At 38.8% G+C, this 22,767-nt stretch overlaps 1 protein-coding gene across 1 annotated transcript in view; it reads left to right on the plus strand.

The window, feature by feature from the left end:
* NECTIN3 (nectin cell adhesion molecule 3) overlaps positions 1-3,854 on the plus strand; it is a 186,447-nt gene extending 182,593 nt beyond the window's left edge. Inside the window, exons 8-9 of the mRNA XM_043995012.1 lie at positions 2,211-2,273; positions 3,189-3,854. Of these exons, the coding sequence (XP_043850947.1) occupies positions 2,211-2,273; positions 3,189-3,368 (243 nt within the window). The 3' untranslated portion in view covers positions 3,369-3,854. The remainder of the gene's footprint in view (positions 1-2,210; positions 2,274-3,188) is intronic.
* Positions 3,855-22,767: the final 18,913 nt, after the last annotated feature.

A 22,767-nucleotide genomic window follows, 5' to 3' on the forward strand; every position in this document is an offset into this window, starting at 1 on the left:
TTTCTCCCTCTCTCCCCTTATTCCTCCTCAAGACAGAAAGCAATCTGATATAGATTATATATGTACAATCACATTAAATATATTTCTGCATTAGTCATGTTGCAAAAGAAGAATCAGAACACAAGGGAAAACCTCAAAAAAGAAAAAAAGATCAGCCCAAAAGTAGAAACAGTAATGGTTCAATCTGCATTCAGAATCCACAGTTCTTTTTTTCTGGATGTGGAGAACATTTTCCATCATCTTTGGAGTTCTTTGGAATTGTCTTGGATCATTGCTCTGTTGAGAAGAGCCAAATCTATCATAGTTGATCATCACACAATATTGCTGTTACTGTGTACAGTGTTCTCCTGGTTCTGATCACTTTACTCAGCATTAGTCCACTTAAGTCTTTCCAGGTTTTTCTGAAAACTACCTGCTCATCATTTCTTACAGCACAATAGTATTCCATTATATTCATATACCACAGCTTGTTCAGCTATTCCCTAATGGATAGGCATTGCCTTGATTTCCAATTCTTTGCCACCACAAAGATAGCTACTATAAATATTTTTGTACATGTGGATTCTTTTCCCTTTTCTATCATCTCTTTCAGATACAAACCTAGTAGTGGTATTGCTGGGTCAAAGGGTATGCACAGTCCTATAGCCCTTTGGATGTAGTTCCAGATTGCTCTCCAGAATGGTTGGATCAATTCACAAATCCACCAACAATGTATTAGTGTTCCAGTTTTTTCATAGTTTCTCCAAGTTTTAGCTGAATCATTTGAGAGATTGTGCATGCTACTGAAGTGGCTTTTGAAGGACCTCCTTTTTTGGGGAAGAGGAGAATGCGAGGAACTTCTGGTAAGTGGACTTAAAGTGAGGGCAGGGGGCAGCTAGGTGGCGCAGTGGATAGAGCACTGGCTCTGGAGTCAGGAGTACCTGAGTTCAAATCCGGCCTCAGACACATAACACTTACTAGCTGTGTGACCCTGGGCAAGTCACTTAACCCCAATTGCCTCACTTAAAAAAAAAAAAGGGCAGGAATGGAAGTTCTCTGTCTCTGGTGGTGAATTTAGCAGTGGAGCGGGATTGAAGGACTACACATGGTTTGGTGTTTGGTCTTTTCAGAGATTCACGTTCTGGAGGGCAGTTTAGGATTCGGTGAGTTTTATAAAGGAATAGACTAAGCTTAGATCTAAGATTATTCATTTGTATTTCTCTTTCCTTATTTCCCTAATTGGTTTCAACTCTTGTTGTCTAATTAATTCCTAAGCAATAAAATAAAAAACTGATCCATCATAGATTAAAGCTCAGTGGTTCCTTTTTCTTAAGGAAAGTTAAAGCGGGAAATTAATGCTCCATATATCTAATTTGGCTCTCACAACATATACATACATACATACATACATACATACATATATATATACATATATATATAAGTGTGTGTGTGTATATAACTTGTAATTCTATAGCATCAAAATTGTCCATTTTATCTTCTCTGACCCTTTCTATCCCTTATTTACTTATGAACTCCTTTCCTGTGTGATAGTTATCTAGATCAAAACTTTTTAAAAGGTGGGTCACAACTCCGTATAGGGTAACTAAATGTGGGGGTTGCGAAAAATCTGGCAACAGTAAAAGGTTATGTATACCTAATTTATATACCTGTATACCTGGGTTCACATAAAAATTTCTCAGCTGAAAGGGGATCATGAGTGGAAAAAGTTTAAGAAGCCCAGGACTAGGTGATGTATCCTTTTGAAGGCCCATATATCTTGGTATATGGTGTGAGATGTTGGTCTATATCTCATTTCCAACAGGTTACTGAACAGTTTTCCCAGCAGTTATTTATTTATTTATTTATTTTTATTGAAGAGTGAGTCTTTATACTATGAGTTGGGGGTCTTTGGGCTTATAAAATATGATGTACATTTGTTTCTTTATGTTGTATACTTAATCTGTTCTGTGGATCCACCTTGTTAAGTTTTAACCAATACCATGTAATTTTGATGATTACTGCTTTATGATCTGGTACTGCTAAGCCCTGTTCCTTCCTACTTTTTTTTTTCCAATATTTCCTTTAAGATGTTTGTGAATTGAAAAGATTTTTTAATAAGGCTTAAAGTCAGTTCTTTTATGTGTGATCCTTAGTATTATACATGGATGTGTTTTATAATAATTTGGTATATGTGATAAAAGCAAATATTTTGTTTGTTTTTTTTCCTACAGAAAGAACACTTTCCTTTGCAGAATCAGTACAAAGAAAGAGAAATAGGCAACTTTCAGCATACTGTAAGTAATAAGCTTATATTCTAGGTGTGAACTTGGTCAGGTCATAGCTTTCACAGTAGTAAAGTTCAATTTTAGGCTTATGAAGATTCTTCTGTTTTTCCTTATGTTCAATGTCATATTTGAGTGTTTGGTGGAATTAAAATTTAATAAAATATTCAGGGTTTATCCTTCCTAAGCTGTAGGCATCATGCCCCATGAAATAAATAACTATTTTCTATTTTCTATAAACTATGTTTATAATGTCCTAGACTAGTGTCTCTTTACAAAAAAGGGAAGGGGAGGGAGGGAAGGAGGGATAAAAATTAGAACCCCAAACTATAAATAAAAATGTTTATTACATTTTTTTTTTGTGGGGCAATGAGGGCTAAGTGACTTGCCCATGGTCACACAGCTAGTGTCAAGTGTCTGTGGATGGATCTGAACTCAGGTTCTCCTGAATCCAGGGCCGGTGCCTTATCCACTGCGCCACCTAGCTGCCCCTTGTTTATTACATTTTAAAAAAGAGATAGGTAACATATTTCATCCTGAATCCTGTGTTTGGTCATTCTGCTGCTCAGAGTTCTGAAGTCTTCCATAGCTGTTTGCCTCTACAGTGATTTTCTCAATGATACTGTCTTCCCATTCAGAAATCTGAACCTGGTCACATGCTAAATGTTCCTAAATTGTTTAATGTCTTATATCCTGAGAATAACACCACTTTTTCTGGGGTGCCCCAAGAAAAATCTGTTTTCTCCCCACATGACAAGAGAATTGTAGATGTCACTTGATGGTTAGTGGTAGAATTGAGCAGGGGCAGGGAGGGGGAAGTAGGGATACATAAACTATACTGAGTCATAGTCTTACCTAAGAATAATCATGAATTAGAAGAATGCAAACTGCTAGTGTGTTTAATGTAAGCAATGTTTGAATTTTTAGACTGTGGTAAATGGCAGACAGTTCGACTACGAAGACGAACACCCAGAGGAGGAAGATGGGCTTCAGCAGATGTATCCCCTTTACAGTCAGACGTGTTACAAAGACTGGAGCTGTGACAAACATCAGCAAAGCTCAGATCCTGGAAGATCCTACATCAACCCCCGAGAACATTATGTGTAATTATGGACAGCTTGACAAAATGCTCATTCTTAAACTGGGAAAAGAAAACACCAAGCAGTGTGTCTCCTCGCTCTGACTTTCATAGGGCTGTACCAAGTGCATCTGGAGTTTTGATGAATAACTTACAGTTGATTGGCCAGCCTCTGGTCTTGAATAGATTTTCCTCAACTACTGACTGTAACTGTGAATTCCAGTATAGCTCTGTGTGTGTGTGTTTCATTTAAAAAAAAAAAAAAAAACTACTAACATTTGGCCTGCAATGGCATTTTCATTTAAAATTCCAGTGTGTGCCTGTGATAGCTGCTGTGAGTCTCCAGAAATAGAGCCCCAGCTGGCTGCACTAGCCTCACTGGGTTTCAGGCCTGCCAGCCCATTCATCTGTAATTCAAACGTGCAGAAAATGAGTTTAGAATCCATTCCACTAATTATTTCCCTGGGATTTGTCTTTCCCTGACATGCTTAATAAAATTACAATACCTGTGTACAAATAGAGACCCAAGGAAAGAGGCATAATTTGCTCTGTGTAGGGAAAACAACAACAACGAGAGAGAGAGAGAGAGAGAGAGAGAGAGAGAGAGAGAGAGAGAGAGAGAGAGAGAGAGAGAGAGAGAGAGCATGAGCAGCTTTCAAACTTAAAGCTAGTTGGAAGGCTTTAACCATTATGATGCTGCTATAGGTGTATTTCTCTTCAGCCACAACTTCAGTTCCTTTGTTTTTCCTTTTTGATTGGAATCATGGTTAACTGATTTGCCCAGGGTCACACAGAAAATATGTGTCAGAGGCCAGATTTGAATTCAGGCCCTCTCTACTCCAGGGTCAGTGCTTTATCTTCTGTACCACCCAGCTGTCCCTTAGCCACAACTCTGAAGAAAGAATGTCCCCATAGAATATGACCTAACTACTTAGCTGCTGCTGTCTGCCCACCTTTCTTTTTTTTGGGGGGGGGGAGGCAGTTGGGGTTAAGTGACTTGCCCAGGGTCACACAGCTAGTACATGTCAAGTGTCTGTGGCCAGATTTGAACTCAGATCCTCCTGACTCCAGGGCCAGTGCTCTATCCACTTCACCACCTAGCTGCTCCTGCCCACCTTTCTATCAGTGACCAGGTGTGATTCTGTTTTGTCATTGTTCCTATGAATGCTACAGACTATACCCCTCAGATTAATCTCTTTCCCGAATGAGGTTCCAAGAACCTATTCTGAACTGTCTTTGCCTTCAGCACCTTTTTTTTTTCTTTTCCACATTATTCTGTCTGACATGTTCACCTCCTGCTACTGAAGTCTCATCCAACCCTCTTTATACCACCCCTGACAACTGCCTTTTCCCATAGGTTTTGCCCTATGTCTGTATTTTAATTCATCTTTGCTTATCTCTATGTATCACCTACCTCAGAACTGCCTACACCATTTCTGTGCTACAGAGACACCTTTGAATTAGCTCCTCACTTTGAGGTCTAGTGGAAAGAGAGTTTTAAAACTAACAAAAGTCTACTTTTGTATCATGTGTGTGCACAAACCCCAAGCTCTAGCCTTTAATTCTCCTCCACCAGAGAACTTTGAAGGACCACCAGTAGTTTACTTGCTTAGTCAAAGAAAGGGTCATTGAATTTTCCACAAAAAAAAAAATACTTGGACATTACAAAGAAAAACGATGCCACTGATTTGACCTGTTTTTCAACCAATGGACTATGTTACTTGTGTCAAATAGTCCAAAGTTTCCTCATTCCTTTTCAACAGATCTAAATAAGAATGGGTGTAGGATAGAAATGGCGGCAACAGTGGTGGAGAGGAGGGAAGATGGGAGTTGAGTGTACATACAAAAATACATGTAAACACTCACACAAACACATGAAAGTTACTGAACAACACCATGGAGTGTGTTTCCTCTTTAGGAGGTAGTTAAAGTTGCACTCTTGTGTCTGGATGAGATATGTGGTGCAGCTTGATGAGAAGATGTTAGACGAGGTTAGCCTTTTGGTCACTCATTTATGAAGGAAAGAATGAAAAGAAAAGTGAAAACCTGTGGCATTATCTTGTATGTTGGCCTTCAGAAACTCCTAACCACTATTTTCTTAATTCTCTCTGCCCTGCCCCATTCCCTGCCCATCTACAAATTATGTCTCAGTGGATTATACATGAGTTGCCACCATTTCAATGCTTTCTCTCAGAGCTACATAGTCTAATAAGCTCTTTGCCTTTTTTTAAAGATGTATGATTTTTTCCCCTAAAATACACCCATAGATTTGTGCAGTTGTTGGCCCTAGTTACTTGGGTCACATAAACTTTATTATAGCGTTTCCTGGTGCCTTCTAAATATTGAACTGAACAGGAAGAGACTCCCAAAAGGGATAGTCAGCTCTCCCCTTGACTGAGAAATGCCATCCAAAAATGGCCTGCTGACCCCTAAATGTGGGTCCCAGACAACTTGACGGTGTCCATTTAAATTTGGAAGTTTGGCTCTAAAAGGCAGGTGAGGGAGGCTTACTGAAGTAATCCCCAACTGATATTAGATTACTCTTCCCATAACTGATTTACTAGGACACAGTGAAACTGGAATAAATCCCCAGAGCACTTACCCGCTTATGCTGGTAGTTTTGCATTTCCAGGGGAAGTGTGCAGGCCCATCTTAAACACACATCGTTTATTGCTCATTTTGTAGGCAGTCCAGGCTCCAGGAGCAAATGCATTTGGTGGCAGTAATAGCAATCCACCAGCTGCTCAGCAAGTCCCACTAAACGTAACTGCTTTAAAAGCTGGGATTGGCCAGATGTGCAAGAGATGAGTTTGGATTTTTTCTTAAATGGCAGTGATTTACCCTTTCTCAAAAAGCATCCCCCCCCCTTTCTTTTGCCATTTCCCATATCTGAAGACATCTGTGGTCTTATGAGTACAATACGGAAGTCTTAACCCTGCTGATCTAGGAAAAGAATCTGATTCTTTGATGCTCTCAGCATGGAGCCTTGCACATAGTAGGTTCTCAATAAATGTTTATTAAGTGAATCCTCATTAGATTTCCAAGGCCTTATCTATGCGATGAGGTGTGTGTGTGGGGGGGGGAGGCTTTTTAGTTTCTTCCCCATTTGAGATGAATTTCCTAAATCCCTTCCATGTTAAGAGACGGCATGGGTTTTGTTTTTTAGAAACAGCCTTTGCTGGTCTTCTCTCATCAGTCACCCTGTGGGTATCAGAGTTGGACACGATAGAATGTTTCCTCTCAGTCTTCTCTTGAGAGCTGGTTTGAGGTATATGCACGTGTGCCTCATCAGGGTTTAAAATATGTAACATCCATCCCCGTGAAAGTGCGAATACAATTTGACGACTTTAAAAGAATAGTTTATATCAGTTTAGAAGTATAGCAGCAGCACAACAAAACCATAATCACTAATACAACCGCCAATTCAATAGTGCCTCCCACCCAGCTTTTTTTGCATTTTGAATGACTACCAAATAGGTTTGGCAGTCTTTCTTGTGCTATATTTAAGTAATTAAGATTTTTCAGTTTGTTCCTATTTCCCCATGCAACAGTAGTAATGTAAAAATAAATAGGGCAGCTAGGTGGTGCAGTGGATAGAACCCCAGGCCTAGAGTCAGGAAGATCTGACTTCAAATCTAGACTAGCAGTGTGACCCTGGGCAAATCACTTAACCCTGTTTGCCTCAGGTTCCCCATCTGTAAAATGAGATGGAGAAAAGTAAATGGCAAACCACTCCGGTAGTATCTTTGTCAAGAAAACCCCAAAAGGGATCACCAAGGGTCAGACACCAAGGGTCTGACTGATTCAACAACAACAACAACGAATAATGCAAAATGCTATTTCTGAGCTTGGATAAGTCTCCAAGGGTACAGCCCTTCATCACCCAGACAAGATTAAGAATTCTTGCCAAGTCAGTCTACTTTGTTCCTGTTGTCTGAACCTCTTTGCCACTAAATGCTATTCCAAAGAGTCAAGTATTCTTATCACTTCATGACTAAATTATTTGCAGTTTTTTTTTTTTTTAAGGGCAACGAGGGTTAAGTGACTTGCCCAGGGTCACACAGCTAGTAAGTGTCAAGTGTCTGAGGCCGGATTTGAACTCAGGTACTCCTGAATCTGGGGCCGATGCTTTATCCACTGCGCCCCCTATCTGCCCCTATTTGCAGTTTTTAAATACTGGCACTAAAAATGTGTGCATTTATAAAAAAGTAATATTATAAGTATCATTTGTGTTATTCTCGATCCTCCATCTCTTCTTTTAGCCTTTGCGACTGCCAACTCTCCACATCCTTGGCCTTGTCCCTGCTTTGCTTTCCCATCAAATACAAATAATGTTCATGGTGGAAAGAGCACTGGCTCTAGAGTCACAGGTTGTTGTGTAGTCATTTTTCAGTTGTGTCCAACTCTTCCTGAGCCCATTTGGGGTTCTCTTGGCAAAGATTGGAGAGTTTTGATATTTCCTTCTCCAGCTCATTTTACAGATGAGGAAACTGAGGCCAACAGGATTAAGTGAGACTTGCTCAGCGTTACACAGCCAGTAAGTGTCTGAGGTCAGATTTGATTTCACGAAGATGAGTCCTGATTCCAGGCCTGGTGCTCTAGCCACTGCATCACAGGACTTGAGTCACAGGGCTCACATTCAAATCTCATCTCTGAAGTTTGTTACCTGGGTGACCTTGGGGCAGGTCACTTATTCTCCCTAGTTTTAAGTTTCCTCATCTGCAACATGAGGGGGCTTGGCCCAAATGATCTCTGATGTCCCTTCCAGTTCTACCTCTAAGATATTATGATTGTGGGGCAGCTAGGTGGTGCAGTGGATAAAGCACCGGCCCTGGATTCAGGAGGACCTGAGTTCAAATCTGCCCTCAGACACTTGACACTTACTAGCTGTGTGACCCTGGGCAAGTCACTTAACCCTCATTGCCCTGAAAAAGAAAAAAAAAAAGATTATGATTGTGTGTCCCTTTCCAAAGACTAGCATTCTTGGTTGCTAACTAAGATGCATTACCAACTGCTAGGGACAAGAGGAGCAAAGTATGTAGCAGAATTAAAGAAAGAAGCCTCCTCCTCCATAGGTCAGTAGTATGCAAGGGTAATATGATAACACCACCTACCAGGGGAAATGTCCTGCTGTTCTTTATGGTTTATTCTTGTTCCATAAACAAATAGGATCATGAGGTCATAACTATACAACTAGAAATGGGGCCAAAATCTACAGATGCCAAGTGTCTTCTTCGCTTGAAACATACATCCATGAATTCTCATACATATTCACATGCAAAAATGACCATATTAATTAATGCTAAAGCTGACTCCATTACCTCTTTTTTTTTTTTTGCAGGGCAATGGGGGTTAAATGACTTGCCCAGAGTCACACAGCTAGTAAGTATCTGAGGCTGGGTTTGAACTCAGGTCCTCCTGAATCCAAGGCTGGTGCCTTATCCACTGCGCCACCTAGCTGCCCCTCCATTACCTCTTAATACTCTGCTTTTTGGGTGGTTGGAGATGGAGCTGGGAGGTAATGTTTTTCCTCAAATTTAAAACAATTAAGGAATACTCAAAATGTTTATGGACACAGAAGTGTGTGTACACACACATATCGGTCTCTGTGTGTCTATATCTGTATGCCTGTGTATACATTCATGCACACACATGCACATACATGTATATGTACATGTGTTTATATGTACATGTGTGTACACATACCAGACATTGTTGGATTGGATAGACAGAAATTTTAAAGTTTTCTAAAGGAGATGAGAATAGCTTTGAGGACTTTGGTATGATAGAGATATTGAAATGAAAATCTTATCCCTGGTGCCCAGGAAAGAGGTACACATAACTCTAAAGTATATTTCTGAGTTTTATTGACAAAAAAAGCCCAACTCTTTATATATCAATTTGCAATTTTGCTCTGAACCACCTTTTCTGATAACAACGTTGTGAAAGCATTTTTAATGCCCTCAAAATTACCTCTTTCAAATTTCAAGGGATGCTCCCTGATTCTCATATTCTGAGATCAGCTAAGAAAGAATTTGGTCATTATTATCATCATCATCCATATATGTGTGTGTTTGGATATATATGTCTCTGTGTGGGTATACACACACGTTTCATGATTTGAGCAATTTCTAAAATATCTCCCCATAGCCTTTGGTTTCCCCTCTCCCCCCTCACCTCGCCCCCCCCCCCACACACACACCTGGAGAATCCTAATTATTGAGTCTCTCATCCTTTAGAAAACAATGTATTCCCTGCATCCTTTTATCTGCTGTTCTTTAGATCTTCTCCAGTTCCATTCTGCCCTTCCTGCAGGACATGAGCCTGAGTTGCTTCCAGCTTTCCCTACCCCCATCCCATCCCCACCCCACATCTAAGATTTTTATGAAAATGAGCTACATTTTCTGCCACAGTTGCTCATTGGGCCAGTCACGAGGAAATAAAATAATGGCTAGATTCCTTTTCTTAGCTGTACCTGACTTCTCAGTGCTTATCATATTTTAAGTACAGTTCTCCCAAATGCACTGACATTCGAACTTATTGGACACTTCCTCTCCTCCCGGCCCACTCAGGCTCCCTTTTAAAAATGTCCAATAATTGATCACTTCTGTTGGAAATTTCACTCCCCAGACGAATTTAGGCAGTCAGCAGTGCTCTGGAGTCAGAGAACCTGTATTCAAATTGTACTTACTACCAGTTTGACCTTGGGTTAGTTTATTAATCTTACTGAGTCCAAGTCTCTTCATCCCTAAAATGAGGAGAATAAACTAGATAACTTATAGGGTCCCTTTTTAGCTCTGATCCTATGGCCACAGTTATCACCGCCTACTCTAACTTTCAAATTATTTATAAAAATGTCCAAAAAAAGAGATTGGTACCTACGGGGATCCCCAACTGTTTATACTTTTCCTCTCAATTCAATAAGCATTTATTAACTACTACTGTATGCGAATGGTAATACCAAGAAGAGATAAATATTATATAAAGAAATACATTGGTTGGGGGATGCTCCCTTCAGAGACCTTAAAGTTCTTGTTGATCTTTAGTCTTTGCTTCCATCTCAAAGCCAGTTTAGGTTATAATACCTAATACCTCCAACTACTGACTCTCCCCCGCCCTCTCCAATGATCTTCAGCAATTCCCTTAACACTTTTTACACCTCTATTTCTCTATATGTAAAATGGGACTGCCTACCTTATTTAGAAGAAATAAGTGAGCTGGCTTATTTTAAAAAATGCTATGAGGTGCTCCAAGAGAGGTGAGACTTACAAAGTAGCTTATGAAAGTATAGCTAGTTGATTTGGAACTATAAGGGCAGCTAAATGGCACAGTGGATAGAGTGCCAATCTTGGAGGGAGGAAGACCTGAGTTCAAATCCAGCCTCAGACACTTAGTAGCTGTGTGACCCTGGTTAAATCACTTAATCCTGTTTGCCTCAGTTTCCTCATTTGTAAAATGAAATGGAGAAGGAAGTGTCAAACCACTCCAATATCTTTGCCAAGAGAATCCCATACGGGATCACAAAGAGTCAAACATGATGGGAAAATGACTAAATAACAAAAACATTGGAAATAAAAAGTCCTGCACCTTTTATGTATTCCCCTCCCCCACAGTCCACTTTTGCTTTCTTTACAACTGAAAAATTATCTCTGGTCAAGTCTATTCTGTCTTCCAGATTTTGTCACATTAATACCCTACACAATGTCCTTCCTAGTTTATCTAGGTTCACTTTTTAAAAAATGTTATTGTTTATATCTGCATACTCTCTAATGACAGTCTTCTTTGTAAAGATTATAGAAAGATAATCTATCCCCATAAAAAGATAGTTAGAAGCTAAGGGGTTCATACTCTGCCTACATTACTAACTTCCCGAAAAAATCTTTCATAAGATCACTGTCATCTGCATCTATTTCTCATCTATATATTGAGTTATCAGTTGCTTTTTCATAATATGGTGGTTTTACAAGAACTGACCAGTGCTATAAAAGCACTTTGTAAATTCAGTGTTCAGGATATGATGAATAGTTTGTAGACTAAAAAAACTCTAGTGGTAAATGTCAAAGGGACCTCAAAGATTGTCTAGTCTAACCTAAACCTCAACAGCATTCTTCTCCCCACCACACTCAACAGGTGAGCACCTAATTCCCTTGAAAACCCCCAGAAAGAGCAAACCCACTACCTCCCAAGGCAGCCAATTTCCATTTTTATTTAGGTCTAACTGTTAGGCTTTTCAAATACAATGTCCTACTTAGATCTGAAAGGAAACTTGGTGGCTCTGTAGTCCAATTCTTTCATTTTACAAATGAAGAAGGGAAGGGAACAGGCATTCATATAGTGCCTATTATGTGTCAGGCAATATCACCTCATTTGATCCTCATCACAACCCTGCAAAGTAGGTAACATTATTATCCACATTTTATAGTTGAGGAAACTGAGGTAAACACAGGTTAAGTGACTTGCCCAGGGTCACATAGTTAGGAAGTGTCTGAGGCCAAAATCGAACTCAGGTATTCCTGACTCCAGACCCAGATCTCTAGTATCTTCCCAAGATTCAGAGACTTTAAGGTCAAACAGGAAGATTCAGAGGTAGCATTTATATAGGATTATAGATGTAGAAGAAAAAAGGACTTCAGAAGCTAGCTAATCCAACCCCCTCATTTTATATCTGATAAAATTGAAGCCCACAGAATTTAAGAAACTTATTCAAATTCATACAGGTATTCAGCATCAAAGGTAGGATTTGAACTCAAGTCCTTTGACTATACAATCAGTACAGCTTCCACTGTAGCATCTTCTCTAGGCTAAACATTTCCAATTACCTCAACTGTTCCTCATATGACATGCTTGCAGATTCCTTTTTATGATTTCCCTCCTCAGAAGATGTTAAAAACTTATCAACTGCTTCCAAAAAGGGACACTAGATGTAATGCAATACTTCAGTAGTGAGTCTGACCAAGCCAGAAGAGTTCAATATAACTATAACTGCCTTTGTTCTGGATATATATATATATACACACACACACACACACACATATATATGTCTAGATATATTATATATATATCCAGAACTACACACACACACACACACCAGTAAGGCAGCCTAAAAAATAGCACATTTTTATTTGTTTTTCCAAGGGTTAACATGTCAAATTGTTGATTTGTAAGAATCCACTAAAATATCCGGGTATTGTTCTATAAATTATTGTCCATCCCATTGTGTACTTATGCTCAATGCAACTGTAGTCTTTTATACTTATTCCTTTTTAATTTCATATTTAAATATTTAGATTGATCCCTTTCTAGGTCTTTGGGGGTCTTGAGTCTTTCAAACTATCCCTCATTTGCATGTCATTTTCAATTTTGCTAAGCATGCTAAGTAAAACAAATAATTGATTTAAAAGAGGTATCAATAGAACAGAAACCTAAAGCGTCCCATGGAAGATCTCTCTCCAGGTTCACATATATTTATTCCTCACCCCAATAAAATATGCTAAAGGAGGTTTACTATTAGCCCCAGCTTGGTCTGGACTTTTCATTACTTACCTTCATTCTTACGGGGTTGTATGTCTAGTGCTTTGCAAACCTTAACACACTATGTAAATGTGAACTTCAGTGATTTTCTGTACATTTTTAAAAAGAATTCTAGGTTTGTTGAAGAGGAGCCTGTGCATTCAAACCAGCCTCTTTAGACACATCTCCCTTTTCTCCTTCATTACAATAATTAGTGATTTGTTTGGGTTTTTAAATCAGATTTTTGTCTTTCAGCATTTCCTTTCCCTCTTATAGCCACTTCCCTTATAAACACTCGTGTATTTTTTTCCCCAAAATACTGCATCATACCTTGTTTTGAAATACAAATTCTGCACTAATCTGTAACACTGAGCTAGTCGAAGGTAGTTTCTAGTTCATTTAAACTACTTTTTATTTTGATGAATCCTATGTAGAAAGATGACAATAGCATATGTCATTTGTAAAAGAAAAAGTATAGAAGTATTCTTTCAAAGTAAAAATGTGAAAGGTTAGTACAGAAATGTAAGAGGGAAGAAAGGGTAAGTGAACCTTTAGCTGTGAAGAAAGTGCTGAAGTGTGTCAAAGGTTAGGTTGAATTATAAGCTTTTATAATTAAACAGACAGATGCTATAGTTATTTGTAGATGGTGCTTATTTTTAAGTGACCAGAAATTGACTCTTATTTTTGCACTCTTCTGAAGTGTATGGTTTGTTAACATGTTTTGAATAAATATCTTCACTACCAAGTGACAAGGTTTGTCATCCTTTTATATTTTTTCCCATCAAATCAGTCATGTGATTTAAAGACAGTGACACTTATATACAGCATACGACCTTGACTCCAAAAAATGTAAGAATTGTATATTTTTTTTAAACAAAACGCCCTTACCTCACCCTTACTGAATGGTTACAAAGAACAAGACATCTTCCAGGAGAGAAGTGCTATAAACAGATGATTCTTCAAAAGTTAGGTTGGTTTTTTTGTAGCTTCAAGTATGCTTTCACAGTACTTCTGAATATTCTGAAACAACTAAAGGATGTGTTGTGGCACACAAGTGGTTATTTGAATTGCTTGCCAAAATGTACTTAACTTTGCTAAAAATCATCACATATACCCCATCTAAGCTTGTTCACTAATCATAGTGGACTACCCCATTCAAATGTCCTCCCCTGCATATATCCTCCAGGTCAGAAGTAATTCTTCCTCAGTTCTCAGTACTTTGTATTGAGATTGGGCACTTACAGGGTTTGCTTTTTTAAAAAAATTATAATTAGTTTTGCATGTGTTATATTCCATCTTCTAGACCATAGGCTTAGTAAAGGTAGAGAGCACAGCTATAAGCAGCAATTTGTACATACCACCCCATCCCACCACACCATACCCCATCCCACCTAAGGTAGGGGGAAGGACTATAAGAGTACAAGCAACGTGAAACACTCCATAAAATGCCTCTGGGTGCTGCTGCAGATTAAAGTTAGGAGATGCCATTCCAGCAGGCCCCGGAAGAGCTGACCTGGGGCACAGCCCTGTTAAGGGCTAAAATTCTAGCTAGTCTGTCTAAAATATCTAATGAGTGGTCGCCAATAAATTATAAGCTTTAGCAAGAGTTAGGTTTTTAAGCATTTATTAAGGAGAATAAGAATTTGGTAAAGAGAGAGAGAAAGGTCTAGATTCCTATCTATTAAAGGGAGAGCGCATTTCTAGCTCCCTTCTCCGCCAGAGTCCAGAGGAAAGAGAGACCCGAGACTCCGCGCCAGTCTCTTCCTTCCTCCTCCCACTAGTCCGCGTCACTTCCTGATACCAAAGACAAGACTCCTGGTCTTGCCCTCAAAGACCTTCGCTTCATGGGCAGAACTCTTCTACAGTTAGTATCCAGCAGGTGGCGTTATTCCAATCGTTACAGTCCCCCCTGTTGTTCCTCAAGAAACAAAATGTTTCCTTGACGGAACAGTAAAAAGAATATAATAACTATTGATAACTAATAATATGTGAACAACAATATAGAAAAGGAAGAGAGGAAAGTTTTGTCCAGAGGGGCGATTTTTTTTTTGTCCTCATGAACTGACGCTTTGACATTAGTCTTGCAAAGGGAGGGCCTCTGCAGAGAATACATATTACAGATGGTGTATATTATAACAGAAAGAGAAAAAAAACCAACAAAAAGAACAAATCAAAACTGTTCATTTAAAGTCTCTGAAAGTCTTTTCTCAGATGTCCTCTAGGTGTAGTCGTAGAATGGAAGTCTCTTCAGGGGTTGATGTGTGGATGCTGGTAATCAGCCAGGAAAATTTCCTACAAAATTGAGCTTAACACAACTTTAAAATAGCTTTGTCAATAATCAAATCAAACAATGAAAGTTCTCAAAAACATGTCTAAGGGAATTCAGAATCTTAGTTGTTACACATGAAACATATAATAAAACAAAAATTGAAACATTCTTTAAAATTATAATATTACTATAGTCCCCCCCTTATGGAGGGTAATTGAGAAGACAATTGCTGCGATATTAATTATTAAAAATAATTTTTTATCTTTGTTTCATCACTTTTTGCATCATCTGCCTAATTATCCTCATGCCATTATGAGAAATTAAAAAATCTAATATAATTGGTAACAGATGTCAAGGCCAAATTCAACACTGTATTTATCATGACACCTGAGATAATTATGGGGGTTACCATAAAAGAACAGAGAAATGATGGGATATGAGCATTCCCACACTTGAGCAGTATGTACTGCCCATACAGTATGCCAGGCTTAAAAGAGGTGGATGGAATATATGTCCATGCCACCGAACATATTGGAAGAAACTGAGTCAGACTTAATCAGATGCATGGGATTGAGATGTCCATGGCATCAGGCATATAGGAGGGAGCATAGAAGCCAGGTGTAGAAGTGAGATGGGTGGGATCAATACTTCCAGCCATCTGTACAATATTGTGGGGAAAAATAAAATAAAATATTAAACCAAGAGAATCCAACCTCAACATTTGTCAAAAGCCGTTCCCTTGGCCATACCTTGACTTCATGCATGTCTCCCCTCATGTGTATTCCTCTTGTGATTGGATGGCATCTTGGCCAACTGGCATCTGATAACTCAGAATAAAGGCAATTAATGTCTTAAATGATAAGTTCCCATAATCCAAGTCTCATATGGATTTAAAATTGAGGATAATAAATGATTGCAAAAAATGTGAATACATCTTGACTCAAAATATAATATATAATTATGCAACAATTTCAAATAATACCCTTTTTTTTACTTAGTATACAATTACTTTTGTGAAAAATCAGAACATACTTAAATACAAGTTAAAGCACAACAGAATCTCAAAGAACTTTTTTTTTTTTTTGAAAATAGAAAACTTTTACAAATGTTCCCCTCTTTTTTTTTTTGGGGGGGAATATGCTTATCAAAAATAATACTTCTAGAATCAATTTACACTTGCCATGGCAACCAATTTGCCAGGGAAATGCTTTAAAGAGTTTGATCAAATAATCAGTTGAGAAAAAATAACAAAAACAAACAACTCAGAATATGGGAGCACAATACTCCTAGAATTAACATTGTATAATAAAATCAAAACCATCTTGCAATGTTTCAAAATTAGATAGACAAATGAATAGAAGAAAATACACATGGAACAATAAAAGACAATGAAATTCAAACTAAGGAAATCTAAATGAATATGAACTTAATATCAATAAGAGTATTATAAAATATAAACTTGATCACATGACTATAAAAAGCTTTTACAAATATTCTCCTTGTTTTAGAAACTAAGTATAAGACACAATCTCAAAAGCATGAAAATCTCTATGAAAATAAACCCATACCATTAATTTCAAAATGTATATATAATAGCACAGAAATCCTATGTAACCTCTGAACTGATACTATTACTCTGAGTGAATTCAGAACACTTTTGATTCCGATATCTAAAATCCCCAATACTCATATCAATACCTTGCTGTTTACTTCTACATTTCTGTAAAATATATATACTTCCATGGCAAAAGAAGCGGAGTCTTGAACTATGGTGATGATTGTCATTCTCATTCAGCTTAAGTTTTTCTTCTTTAACCCCTCTATATTGTCTGTCGGGCTTTTCACCATACAAATGCTTTATAAGATTACTAATTAAAGACAAAAGCAGGTTAGCAAAATTATGAACAAAACGAGTATATCTGGAATTTAAAGGGTTTTCTAAGGTTGTCTCAGAAGCACAGCCAGGCCGGGGAAGGGCTGAGCCTGAAGCTGCAAATGTAGTTAGAAAAAGGTGAGCATGCGCATCAGATCTCTGGACTTCCCAGGCAGGGGAAGCAATGGGCTTGGCCATGGGAGGAGTAGAGGGTGGGGTTTGGAGAGGAGGGGAGGGACCAGAGCAATTTGAATCAGACTTGATTTTGAACTCAGGCCTGGATTCCTCTTCCCCCACTTTGCCTCCAGGCGCTAGGGGATTAAAAGCTACTAGAGGGTGGGTCATTGCCTCCAGGCATGCAAAATTAGAGCAACAATTAGTGTTAGAACTGGGAAAAGCTGCAGGAATCTCTTCAGGTTCCTCTGAAAAAGCATGGTTGGGAAAGGGAGAGATATTTCCTTGTGTGAGTAAGTTGCTGGCTCTTTTAACAAAAATAAAAAGAAAAATAGAAAATCCACAAAAACAAAGCATTAACATGATCTTATCTCCCATTTGTCTGGTTAAACAGACTAAAATAAAAAATAGGGTAATTAGGGAGTTTAAAAGGTCCATTCGAAAAAATTTAAAGGGAAAACACAGCCAGTGCGCCAGTACTTAGCAGTTTAAAGGGTAGGGGAAATTTCTTACCCAACCGGAAGATCAGAAGTGAGGTTCAGCTTTCCTCTTCGTGGTCAGCCATCTGTTAAGGGCTAAAATTCTAGCTAGTCTGTCTAAAATATCTAATGAGTGGTCGCTAATAAATTATAAGCTTTAGCAAGAGTTAGGTTTTTAAGCATTTATTAAGGAGAATAAGAATTTGGTAAAGAGAGAGAGAAAGGTCTAGATTCCTATCTATTAAAGGGAGAGCGCATTTCTAGCTCCCTTCTCCGCCAGAGTCCAGAGGAAAGAGAGACCCGAGACTCCGCGCCAGTCTCTTCCTTCCTCCTCCCACTAGTCCGCGTCACTTCCTGATACCAAAGACAAGACTCCTGGTCTTGCCCTCAAAGACCTTCGCTTCATGGGCAGAACTCTTCTACAGTTAGTATCCAGCAGGTGGCGTTATTCCAATCGTTACAGCCCCAATCTACCATTTAATAACTTTGTTCTTAATTACTCTTGCCAAATAAGTGTGAAAAGAAGTTATTTCTATGATGCTGAAGAACTTCAATTGCTGCCAGCGCACTCTAAATTTTGGTACCCTGGAACAAATCCACATTGCTCAAACCCTAGTTGTGGCTCTGGTAAGGACTATGTTTTATTCATCTTAGTATCTTCTCCCCAGGGCATTGCACATAGTAGATGTTATGAAATATTTCTATACATGGACTAAACTAGTTGGTACATAGCTCTGTTCTCTATTCTGAGGAGTGGCAGAAAAGCAAAACAAACAAACAAACAACAACAATGAAAAACAATGAAAGCTCAGTCTCCTAGGCTCTAACAGAACAAGTTGGAAGATCAAATAAAGTATAGGTTTATCTGCATTTTCTTGTCAGATATATCCCTTTCCTTCTATTTGCAAAACTACCACCCTGGTTCATTTCCTTTTCCTGGACTATTACAATAGCTTTTTAAATGGGTCTCCTTGCCTAAAGTATCTCATTACTCCATCCTCCAAACTACCACCAAAATGATATTTCTAGAACTTAGGTTTAGGGCAGTTAGGTGATTCAGGGCAGCGAGATGACACAGTAGATAGAGTGCTGGGCCTGGGGTCAAGAAGACCTGAGTTCAGATTCAGTCTTTAACACTTTTGCTAGCTGTGTGACCCATGGCAAGTCACTTAATCCTGTTTGCCTCAGTTTCCTCATCTGTAAAATGAGCTGGAGAAGGAAATGGCAAAACACTTCAATATCTTTGACAAGAAAACCCTAAATGGAGTCATGAAGAGTTGGACACAACTGAAATGAACAAAGAACAAAGTTTAGGAGTGATTTTGTTACCCTTCCCTCCATCCAATAAATTCCAGTGGCTTAGTATTTATTACCTTTAAGCATCAAACATAAATTCCTTTGGCATTTAGAGTTCTTCACAACTGGGGCTTGTCCTCTTATTTCACTCTTAGACATTACTCCCCTCCATAGTCCAGTCTTATTGTCTTCCTTGCTCTTCTTCCCTCCTGACACTCCTGTCTCTATTCCTTTGTCTTTGCTATCTCCTATGCCTGAAATGATTCATTTCTACCTCTTAGAACCCATGGCTTACTTCAAGACTCATCTCAAACACCACCTGGCATAGGAGGGTTTTCCTGCTCACCATCAGCTACTAGTGCCTCACCTATTTAGATTACCTGATATCTATGTTAATGCTATTTAAGTATTTATCTCCCCTACTGCAATGAAAGTTCCATGAAGACAAGTATTATTTTTTCTTTGTGTTCATAGCACTTAGTGAAATTCTTGGCATATAGTAATCACTTTTTTGGGGGGGGGGGGTTGAGGCAACTAGGGTTAAGTGACTTGCCCAGGGTCACACAGCTGGTGTCAAGTGTCTGAGGCTGGATTTGAACTCAGCACCTCCTGAATCCAGGGCGGGTGCTCTATCCACTGTGCCATCTGGCTGCCCCATAATCACTTAATAATAAATTATTTTTATTGGCTGATTCATACCATAAAACCAGATATACATCTATAAAAATTTAATGAAAATTTATTTAGTAATGGGTTATTTGGGATTTGGGGAGGAGAATAAGGCATAATTCCTGCCTTCAAGGTGCTTATAATTATTAAATAAAACTATACATGTGGGCAGCTAGGTGGCACCATGGAGAGATCACCGGCCCTGGAGTCAGGACCACCTGAGTTCAAATCCAGCCTCAGATACTTACTAGTTGCATGACCCTGGACACTTAACTCCAATTGCCCCCCACCCCACCCCCCCAAAAAACCTAGTTTCCCTGATAAAGGACTCTTGAGTGAAAAAATGCCAGTTTTAGGGGCAGCTAGGTGGCACAGTGGATAGAGCACCTGCCCTGGAGTCAGGAGGACCTGAGTTCAAATCTGACCTCAGACACTTAACACTTACTAGCTGTGTGACCCTGGGCAAGTCACTTAACCCCAATTGCCCAGCAAAAAGAAAGAAAGAAAGAAAGAAAGAAAGAAAGAAAGAAAGAAAGAAAGAAAGAAAGAAAGAAAGAAAGAAAGAAAGAAAGAAAGAAAGAAAGAAAGAAAGAAAAAAAAAAGAAAAAAAAAGAAATGCCAGTTTTTCCAGGACAAATTTACATTTTTACATTTGAATGCTAATTGCACAGAGGTCTCATGGAGTCACAGCTTCAAGCTTAAGGTCCTACCAGAAACAATTAAGTTTTGAGAGGGAAGTTCTTACCTACTAGCTTTGCTGTAGGAAGGAAAAGAGGTATCAGAAAAATAAAGAAGAAAATATGTCCCCAACAAACAAGTATTTATTATATATTTCAGCTTTTTGAAATCCCTTTGGGAGAAAAATACATCTTTCCAATTAGTGTCAGTTTATACCCCAGTATATGGACACTTAAGTCCTCGTACTTCCAATTTTCAGCTGCTTTTTCAGGCAGAAAATCTCCAAATGCCAACTAGATCCACTACAAATTTATATTACATAATCTCACTATAGCAGAGCGATCCTTTTATACCTCCTTAATTAACCCTCTGTCCTACTCACCACTCTTCACTCCTTCCTCAAACTTCTCATAACTCCTCTTCCCTCCTCCTCTCAGCTGGGAACCTCTCCTCATGCTTTACTGAAAAAAATTGAGGTCATTCACCAAGACCTTCCTCTTCTCCCCTAATGCTCAACTCTCCCAGATACCTTCTGCCACAATCTCTGCCTTCACTTCTGTCTCAAATAATGAGGTAGCCTTTCTCCTTGGCAAGGCGAACCTCTCCACATGCATAAGTGATCTCATTCCATCTCATCTTTTTCAATGGATTACATCCTCTATCATCCTCACTATCAATTTATCTTCAGTAATCAGGTCTACCGGCTTCTTCTCTGCTGCCTACAAATTTGCCCATGTCTCTCCCACCCTCAGAAAAACCCCTCACTTCATCTATACATCTCCACTGTTAGGATGAATGCAGATTGAGTTCCCGACTTTGGGCGTGTCCTGGAGAAAAGGCTCTTGGGGAATCAGGTCTCCTGTCCCCTCCCCTAAATGAAGATAGTTCACAGTGTGACTTGTCTATATTCTGTCTCTGTGGAGTCCCATCATCAAGCTGTTAAATTGTTCCCTTTCTGTTGGCTGTAAGCAACTATCACTTCCCTCTGTGATCAGCTCCCTACTCCTCCAAAACAAAAGTTTGATCCTAACTCCTGCCCGCCCCCCCCCCAAAAAAAAAGCTGAAAAGCAAAACCTTCTCATCCATCTCTCCTCTCTGGAGTTCTGCCAAGTCATTACCTGTATTGATTTGAGAGGACAAAAAGAAACCATTTGATTTAGCAGAACATAATGCAAGTCAAATAAGTTATCTATCCCCTATGCATACATTAAGATCATACAAGATTTCAAGATGTGACCAAAGTGATAATGTCTTTTGGGTCAGCTAGGTAGCACGGTAGATAGAGCACTGGCCTTGGATTCAGGAGGACCTGAGTTCAAATCCAGCCTCAGACACTTGACACTTACTAGCTGTGTGACCCTGGGCAAGTCATTTAACCCCAATTGTCTCAGAGAGAGAGAGAGAGAGAGAGAGAGAGAGAGAGAGAGAGAGAGAGAGAGAGAGAGAGAGAGAGAGAGAGAGAAAGAGAGAGAGAGAGAGAGAGAGAGAGAGAGAGAGAGAGAGAGAGAGAGAATGTCTTTCTATGAAAATTCTAGTAAAATGTACATTTTGGAAAATAAAGAACTTTTAGAAATACTGGTTTGTGTATAAGGAATTAGGGTGAAGTGGCAGTTGGTCTATAGACTAGAAGTCTCTAATTTCATATGTAAAATGAATGTTAGACCCTCCCCCTTCCAGCTTTAAAATAGTATAATCCTGAATTTTATAACAAATCTTAACTCTCTGCTGCATTGGTACAAAGTAAAACAGGCTATTAGAAAAGGACCTGAATGATTTCAACAAACATGCTTCTTTTCAATATAACTGTGGAATTTATTGCCTGAATCCAGTCAATAAATCAAAAAGCATTTATTAAAAGACCACTATAGACATAGATTGGTTGCCTACATGGATTAAACTCAGCAGGCCTACAGTAGATTATTTGCTAAATGACTAAAAACCAGAACATTTTGTAGAAAGGATGAATACTGCTTGAAAATAAAGCTGCTTCATCTTTAGATTCCCCAATAATATGTTCCATTTTGCCAAAGCTATAGTCAACCATTAAATGAAATCTGACTTACATATATATTTCTCTGACAACACATATGAACTTGGGCTGTTTTAACAATTTATCATTTAATACAAAAACACTATAATCCTTTGAAGATAATTTGTTATTGTTCAGTCATGTCTGACTCTTTGCGACCATATTTGGAATTTTCTTGGCAAAAATAGTACTGTGATTTCTCATTTCCATCTCCAACTCATTTTATAGATGAGGAAGCTGAGTCAGACAGGGTTAAGTGACTTGCCCAGGGCCACATAGCTAGTATCTGAGGCTGACTTTGAACTCAGGAAGATGAGATTGCCTGACTTTAGGCTCTGTATTCTCTATTCTGCCACCCAGCTGACCTAAGTTTTTATGAGTCAGTGTTATATACAGATGATTTTAGACAATAGCTTAGTTTATGATAAAGGTCTGTATCCAGATTCATCGA

The sequence above is a fragment of the Dromiciops gliroides genome, chromosome 3 (genome assembly GCF_019393635.1).
Source record: "Dromiciops gliroides isolate mDroGli1 chromosome 3, mDroGli1.pri, whole genome shotgun sequence".
Classification (NCBI taxonomy): domain Eukaryota; kingdom Metazoa; phylum Chordata; class Mammalia; order Microbiotheria; family Microbiotheriidae; genus Dromiciops; species Dromiciops gliroides.